Here is an 8,832-nt window from a genome sequence, read left to right on the forward strand (position 1 = left end):
GAGATGGTTGATTGAAATGATATAGTATCATATTCTCTGGCTTCAGGCTGTAAGAGATAAGAGAGAAGATTCCAGGCCAACACGATTATTGGATCAAACCCAAGATTCAAACAAGATTCTTCTTTCTTTAATTTCCATTATTACGACATAATCAACTCTAATTATATATATCTTGATAGGTATGTGGACAACACATACCATGTACAAGTGACGATGACACATATTTTGCTAATAATTAATTTTGTGTTATTTACAAGTTGGAGATAAGGTGGTAGATTTGAAAGATTCATTGCATCTCACTCCCACATATAAAAGAATGTGAATATTGCATATTCTCTTTTTATGCATCTATACCATATTCCAAGTCCATATCAAAGACTTTTTTGTGCTTGTGATTTTATTGACAAATTACTCCTAAAACTGTCGGACTACTATTGTGGGACAAGCAAGCATTGATGTAATAAGCTGACCTTCATTTTTTTTAATAACAAATGTCCAATAACACACTCTTCTTCTACCTCAATCAACCAATTCTCATCACTATACATATTTTAGCATCACAACTGTCTAACCTAACAAATAACACTGCCCAAAAAGATTAAATATGAACTATACCATATACTCTCACTGATGATAAAGGGGGAAAACAAGACCACAACCCAACATCAACTACTAGGACAGGGAAACAATCTTTCTTTTTACACTATATGGGACAGGGGTATAATCATAACTCGTTATTCCATCAATACCAATTTACAATAACTAAAACAAATCAACTACGTCTCAATCCAAAACTGGTTTGGGTTGACCACATCACCACTAATTCACAATATCTGCATGAATACAAATTGTCATCCCGCAAAAATTTCTGCCAAAATCTGGTTCCACAACTCAGTAACATATTCTTTTTGATAAGTTCTACGACTGAGTATAGATAGAAACAGAAGAGGCTTAAATGATTTATGGGCACAAACATTCAATCTCAACTGTTGCTGATGGACCTGAGGAAAGCCATTTCCATTTCCTCAATAAAACACACTACAAGTTAAGAGTTAACAAACGATAGCTACAACACATTAACTAGCTAAGACCAGGCAGATACTCTAACTACAATGTGAATATCAGGCTACAACATGTACAAAGTCTGTTTAAGAATACAATTACATTTCCTTCTTTCTGAGGCTGTTCAGGACATCAAGCTAGAGAAGCTCTGGGGTTCTTCGGATATTTCCCCAAAATATCCAAGACTCTTACTCGCTGCGCCTCTTTCGCTGAGAAATTTCGGGAGAAAACCAAAAAAAAGTGAAATTTAGAAACAATACCAGCACCAGAAAAGGTCCTTTGAACTAATTGTGCTAAAAATCTAAAAAATAGGTAATGTTAAATGAAGCAGAGAACTGAGAAAATGGCACAAGCTTTTCACCATTTCACTGGAACAAAGTGGGCAGAAAGGAAATAGGCAGAGTCAAAAGCCCAATCATTTTCAACAATTAATAATAGGTTCAGTATCAAATATAGCAGCAATTCTCTTTCTGATGCCCCAACGAAGTACCATTCTATCAGAGAGGAAATAACAAAATGTTAATCCATACAATGTACAATTCGTACTCTTTTGAGGACTCAAACTTACCAAAACTTAGTCAGAGGTCATTCCCAGGGATTGTGAGAATGGCTTACCGAAAAAAACTCAATACAGAAAATAAAATCCAACTCATAACTATCTTTAGGGTCAACCCTTTCATTAGAACCAAGCCGCGTGCACACAAGACTTTAGGAGATATCAAACACCATTGTCGTTTCTAACTAAGTAAATATCCAAAAAGATCATAAATTAATTCTTGAAGCAAAATGCATCTTGCATCATCAGCCAAATAAATAAATAAATCCAACACATCATTGAAACGGAAAAAGATGTGTCAAGGCAAATCTGAGAGTACAACAATAAAGTCAGCAGGTTTACTTACTTTTTCATTCAAATCACATCTCTAGGACCATAATAAAGCAACAATAAAAGCAAAAATCATAAAGTACCTTCCTCCAAGGCAAGCCGTATGGACCTCTTCTCCAGTTCAACAGCATGATTGCTTAGGTCAACAGAGGAGAGAGAACGAAGCACTGCTCAATGAGATTATATTGATAAAATGAGTAAGAAGATGAATTACAACAGACAGACAATTAAGTGAGCAAGCATCAAGAAATTAAACTACATACTCTGTACATAATCCTCTTGCTTTGATTGCTCCAGTCTGTGCAGCAAGTTCTGCAATTGGAAATACCGCTCTTCCCAATGCTTAAAATTAACCTTCTTGGAATTATCCAACAATAGTCTGGTAGACTTGACTTGATGGTTGCTAACATTAACTGAAGCTAAATTATTGTTGGACTCTCCTGTAGAGGGAGGAACTGAAGGTTTTGTGGACAAGGAGCACCTTGAAGGAGTCCATGAGATTGATGAAACTTCTGGAATATAATATCCTTCCTTCATCTGGACTTCAGTCTGTGTTTTCTCATCGCGTTGACTAAGCTTTTTTAGTTGTGGATAATCAGTAACACCGCTTTGGTTGTTATTAGCAGCTGTTTTATTTAACTCTCCTTCAGGTCTTCTACGAACATAGACAAGATGCCCACTACCAGAATTGTTTGTCGAGCATTGGTTGAGTGGGTTCACTAGGCATTCCGGGGTAGGTCTTTTGGAGCCAGTTATATTAGAAACTTTATTCGCCATAGTATTCGCTTCAGGAAATAGTGGGCTTTCAGCAGATTTGGAGGCAACAACCATACTTTCACTCTGTGAATCTTGTAGTGCAGGTCCCACTATGGCTACTGGCACCAACAGCTGTTTATCATGCTTGGGTAAACCAGATTTAGCATTAGTCTGGTCACTTGACTTTGAATCTACAGTTTGTTGACCCATCTAAGAGAAGATGTATGTTAGATGATTACATAGATCTTGCCTTTAAAAGTAATTATGAACAAATCTTGTGTTACTCAAGTACAAAAGTTAGTAGTTTGATTTTTAAGAAGAGAAGGTTCAAAAGAGTTAAATCTGAAAGAGAAATTCATAAGTCCGATACCCTCTATTCCATTTTATACTACACTCTTTTCTCTTTAGTCCGTCCCAAAAAAGAGTGACACCTTCTATACAAGGAAAATCTTTAATTTCAGTATTCTCGCTTTTCCTTATAGAATTGACATGTCATGTTGCAAACCAGAATACCTTACGGGTATATTTGGTACATTAATAATATATATTTAGTTACTGTGCAGAAGTCCTTTCTTTCATAAACAATAAACTCTGTGCCAAGTAAAATACTATCATATGAAGTGAAATGAAGGGAATATATAACTACCAATGTGTCCATAAGCTGCAGTTAATTTTGTGAAAAGTTATGGATCTTGATTCTCCACCAGATAGTTTATATGCAAATGCATGCTTCTAACATCCTAAACTTGAGGGTCAAATGTTTGATGGTGTGACAATTTAAACTAAAAATTCATCATAAAAGATAGTTGAATCTTATACGTCTAGCAACAAGCAAAAACCAGATCATGATAAAAGCTACTATTTAACCAAATAACTGTTATGATCTAGTCAAGTACTCCACAAACATTTTAGTACAAACAAAGTTATACTTTTTTTCTTAAAAGCCAAGATATAAAGGCTCAAACTAGACAAATTTCGAGGTGTAACAAAAAATATGTAATCCTCCTCCTTCCCCTCTCTTTCTGTTTAAAGGATAAGCACCAGGAATGAATGCAGAAATCCATTCAGAAAGTGTTATATTCCATTAAGCCATTTAGTTGCCAACTTAAGCAGAGCTTGCGTTATTCCTAATCTAGAACATTCCCATGGAAAAACATCTACTAGTTCCAATTCAACTTATCTTTACCCATAAAAACATTATTCCACCAACCCAGCATATGCTACAGCTCCACCATTAAATTTTTCTCAGAAACAACCTTATCAATTTCATCTGCATGATCTCTGAGAACATTCCACAAATGCATACTCAATGAGATGCCTTTATTACTCGCATTTGCTCCATCTCAAAATAACACTCTCAAATGTCCATCATACTCTTCCCTCTGAAGTTCCTAACTGGCACTTTCCGATTCTTAGAAATCTAACAAACTACGACGTGATCGGCAACTTCAGAATCATCGGTTCTGGAGGATAGTCTCTTAGGAGAATGGTTGCCTCCAGGAGCATACTCACCCTCTTCCTTTCTCTTAACCTTCTCAACATTTCTGCACATGCAAACAGAAATAATACTCTCGAATCCATCATTATCTTCCCTCCGAAGTTCCTAACTGACACTTTCCCATTCTTAAAAACCTCACAGACTGTGACGTGCTCGGCAACTTCAGAATCATCGGTTCTGTAAGATAGTCTCTTAGGAGGATTGTTGCCTCCAGAAGCATACTCTTCCTCTTCCTTTCTCTTTCATAACCTTCTCAACATTCATACAAACAGGTACACTAGTCTTATCAAAGAATTTTTTATTTGCGATAAGTTCTTCATGTCAAAGAACCCTTTTCAGTTTTCCATCATTGACAACAAAATGGAGAGATGTATAGATCATTCATACTTCAAAGATTGTAACAAAATCATCCTTGCAACAATCACTAAAATATTTATCCTTGCAACACATTGATGTCGAACACCTTCTTATAATATAACAACAACCACTCCAAACCAATGTGTTTGGAATTTTGTAATGTTCTGAAAATTGTGTGCTTCACTTCTTGCTTTTCACTTCATGCCTATGCACCGTGTTGCTTCTTTGTGCTTTTCACTTTTAACAGCATTGGTTTTAATAAAGAAGCCCCGGCCTGAAATCATTTACTCGCCATTTATCGGAAAATGATGCTCAACCATCATAATCCAACTCTTCAGTCTTAACAATAAGAAATTCAAGACCACTTCTTCTTATGCACTGGTTATAATTGATTTAGCAAGCTTATACTAATAAATAAGCTCCTTAAGTGGACCATATCCATCTCAAGAATCAGCTAGGAGAAGGTAAATACTTTCTATAAATTTGCAACATCAAATCCCAAACTACGAAAACTAGAACAGGTTAGGTGTAGATAGAAACCCTTCCACACTCAATGAGTGTGTTTATGTTTTTGAAAGTTCTCTTCAATTGTTGCTTTTAAAAAATTGGGAAATAAATCAAATCATTTTTTTCCAGAATATATATTAAGGAAAAGTCGAAAAGTTTAAAAAACAGAAGACAACAAGTTAACCATTCAGAGTTGCAGTGTTGAAGAGAGACCAATTTATCCCCGCATTTGTTGAAAGTAGTTACGGTAACTTGGGCGATAATTCTAGTTTTACAATTTTAAGCTAAGTTGTGCGGACTCTTTACTTTCGATGCCGCAACCGTGTCAGATTCTCCAAAAATACACTACTTTTGGCGAATTTGACACGCACCCCTTGACATTTTTGAAGAGTCCGAGCAACATAGCTTTAAAGAGAGGTTAAAGAAAGATACTCAATGGTGTTAATTCGTCATAGATTATTGTGATCTAGACCTATTCGGGATTAGTATAGCAACAGAGTCAGAACCCACCACAATATCACAGCAAGGATTTTACTTTAAACTTCACGGCAAGGAGTGGTGGAGGGGAAAAGAAATTAGAACATGATTTACATAAAACAATTGAATAGATGACAAAGAAACTTGAATTTCAGTGTTTTGGGAACACTGTGAGTGATGAATGTAGAACATCAGCAATATATGCCTACATTTGCATGTCAAGAATCTACCTCCACGAGGTAGTGGCAAGGTCTGCGTACTACTTACCCTCCCCAGACCCCACCTAGTGGGATTTCACTGGGTTGTTGTTGTTGTTGTTGTTGTTGCATGTCAAGAATATATATGTCCAAACAAACATCTATATAATGAAATATGAATAAAATGGACTAACTGTATACCATCCAGGACGGAGTCGAGAATATTACTCTCACCTCATAGGCTCACAACATCAAGATGATGGAGCATGACATGAGAAGAATATGTTCCATTCAAAGTGGTTCCATTCCAATACATAATGAAAATGATCTGCAGCTCTGAAGAGAAGCAGCAACTCACATGAGAACATATTCTAGTTCAGCGGTTTTCAACAACCAAAAACAAAAATGGAAGAGGATCCAACGATTTTTTTTTGCTAAAACAGAAATAAATAATATATGTTCTGCTAAGTTGGTTTGAATCTGTCCACTTAATCCACATGGTTTAGAGAAGTAATTTTGCAAGTAATACATCTAAAATGTTGTAAATGCAGTTCTCAATGTGCCAAGTCCTTTTTCCATCTTTTTAAATGCCCTACTGCCTGATCGCAATAGCAAGAAATACCACCAATTACTGAGTTGCATTGATGGTCACAAAAAGTTAAGTTACTGGATCAAGAAATTATGGTATAATCCACGAGAAAGACAATTAATTCAAGTAAACAATTTTGCATTTGGTGAGTTAATTCTATTGATAAAATAATTAAGATTTGATCCCCTAAACATTCTTTTGATAAATTTATCCCAAAAACATATTCAGCTAAAGTTTGAAAAGATGAAAACCTTAAAACTGGAAAATAACATGTTTTATAATTCTTAAAATGGAAAGAAACCTAGCATTCCAATTATGTAGCTAAATTCCCTTCACTACTTTGTTTCCTTTTTGGTTCTGGTTTTTTGTAGTACTGTACTCTACTTCTTATCCCGTAGTGAACATAAGCAAAGAACTACTTTTCCATATCATTTCACCTAAGCTAATTGGAACTTGTGATTGCATCAGTGATGCAGTAGTATGATTTATCTTGCAAAAAAATCATTTAGGAAATAGACAAGTTATCTGATACAGCTAAGGAAGTTTGTAAACTATAGTTTTAACATTTGTAAGCTAATAGATGTAGTTCTCTCTCTCTCTCTCTCATTGTATTCTTTTAACGATTAAGAATGAGGCAGTTTAGAATGGGTTAATCTGGCCAGTGTTCTTTTTTCTTTTCTGGGTGTGGGAGTTAGGTCAGGATGGATGACGAATTAGTGCAGTCTTTCCTGAACAATGGAATCATCTTTGAATTACAATATCAATAAACTGAAGGAATCACGTTTCTTTTAAAATTCTGAAACCAAGGAATCCCCCTTGTCCACAATAGTAGGTATAAATATAATGCAATCCCTCTACCAGCAGAATATTGTTTTGAATATCTAAAATCCAACTTAGCAGAAGATTTATACCATGAATAAATAAAACAGCAATCATGCGCTCTACAAATGCAAAAGTATCAAAACATCAATTCTTTCGAATTGCGTGATTAAATGAGAAAAGCAATGAAATCTTACATTAATATGTGTATGCTTCCAAATTCTTCACAACGAGGGAGGGATTGTGGGCACAAACAACCGGTCCAGTCTGAGGAGAAAGAAAATTGATTTGATTGAGAGAGAGAGGGGGGAGCAATGGCCCTCAGATTGTTGATCGTGCCTGTCTGGTGCGTGCAAAGAGGGGAGTTATTGGTAATCGGCTGTTGTAACCCGTTACGACCCGATTCTTTTGTGGGCTATTCGGGTTGTGGCCCGTTTGGACCCATCTGTAATTCTAAAGTAACAAATGGGATAATTGTTTAACTATACTTGTTCAGTTTATAAAACCAATGAAGATTTTACCATTTTGTGTCTATTCTAATTTTGTTGTTAAATATTATTCATTTTTCAATGTTTAGATGACTTATATTTAGTAACGGTGATTTGGTAAAATTATCTCTATCATTCATTGCTTCTTAATCCTATTTCAAGTCATAGTGGACAACTATTGTTGGACAGAAGAAGATTTTATATTACTGAGTTTCGTATCTGATCTATTGAGAGTGCAAGTTTTCTAAGTCAACTATTGCTTAATAGTTTGTAAAACATACCTTAGCATTGAATAGACCAAATGTTTGTCGAGAAATGTTTCTAGGCGCGTTTGTCCATAAAAATTTCATCCACTTGACATATAAAATGACTCTATTAGTTGACTCATTATTTTTAAATATTTTTTAATTGATTTCTTTAAATCCTATAATCTCCTCTTCCAAGCTGTAGATATCGACGTCATGACAAAGATGAAACCACAACTAAGAAGGTGGAGAAGAAGATGGTGAATGTTATTATTGGGATAAATTAATGGGAAAAAGGATAAATATACCCCGAACTATCGTAAATGATATGTAGATACCCTCCGTCATACTTTTGGGACATTGGTGCCCATGCCGTCCAAAAACTAAAGCATATATACCCTTCACTCTAACGGAAGACTAAATAGGGACACGTGGCACAATCTCATCCGTCGATCCGATATTTAATAAATGTCGGGTCAGTGGATAAGATTATGACACGTGTATATCCGTTAGTATAAAAGGTATATATGCTCTAGTGTCTAGACAGCGGGGGCACCAATGTCCCAAAAGTATGACGAAGGATATCTGCATACCATTTACGATAGTTCGGGGGTATATTTATCCTTTTTCCCTAAATTAATTTATATGGTGATAGTTTTAACCTTTTACGTTAATTTTTAATTTAATATTAACTTGTTTAGATTTGCCATGTGAAATTATTTTTCCACGTGAATTTTTTTTAAATAAAAGAGAGACTATAGTACACACATCATAAAAAATTAATCGAGATGTGTTTTGCTAACTATTAGGTGATAGTTCATGTAGAAAACTTACACTCTCGATAGTTTAGATATGAAACTCACAAAACTGGAAAAATTCAAATGTACTTTTTACCTTATCTCTAATTATTTTTGATAGTCCTTCGGCTCGGATGAACAAGATTAAAAAAGT

General features: G+C 35.2%; 1 protein-coding gene across 3 annotated transcripts; it reads right to left on the reverse strand.

Annotated features, from left to right (window-relative positions):
* Positions 1–937: 937 nt before the first annotated feature.
* Positions 938–7,514, reverse strand: LOC102599247 (uncharacterized). Of its 3 annotated transcripts, none has more exons than XM_015303904.1 (5): positions 7,346–7,514; positions 5,942–6,076; positions 2,212–2,914; positions 2,032–2,115; positions 938–1,271 (listed from the first exon to the last, which is right to left on the reverse strand). In XM_015303904.1, exons 2-5 carry the CDS (start codon positions 5,942–5,944, stop codon positions 1,195–1,197), a joined length of 867 nt encoding a protein of 288 aa, XP_015159390.1. In that variant the 5' UTR covers positions 5,945–6,076; positions 7,346–7,514; the 3' UTR covers positions 938–1,194. The 3 variants fall into 3 exon arrangements, with proteins under 3 accessions (XP_015159390.1, XP_006364359.1, XP_006364360.1); XM_006364297.2 differs by having other exon boundaries at positions 5,975–6,076; positions 7,346–7,513; XM_006364298.2 differs by lacking the exon at positions 5,942–6,076.
* Between the last annotated feature and the right edge of the window lie 1,318 nt (positions 7,515–8,832).

Source organism: Solanum tuberosum, unplaced genomic scaffold (genome assembly GCF_000226075.1).
Source record: "Solanum tuberosum cultivar DM 1-3 516 R44 unplaced genomic scaffold, SolTub_3.0 scf00488, whole genome shotgun sequence".
Classification (NCBI taxonomy): domain Eukaryota; kingdom Viridiplantae; phylum Streptophyta; class Magnoliopsida; order Solanales; family Solanaceae; genus Solanum; species Solanum tuberosum.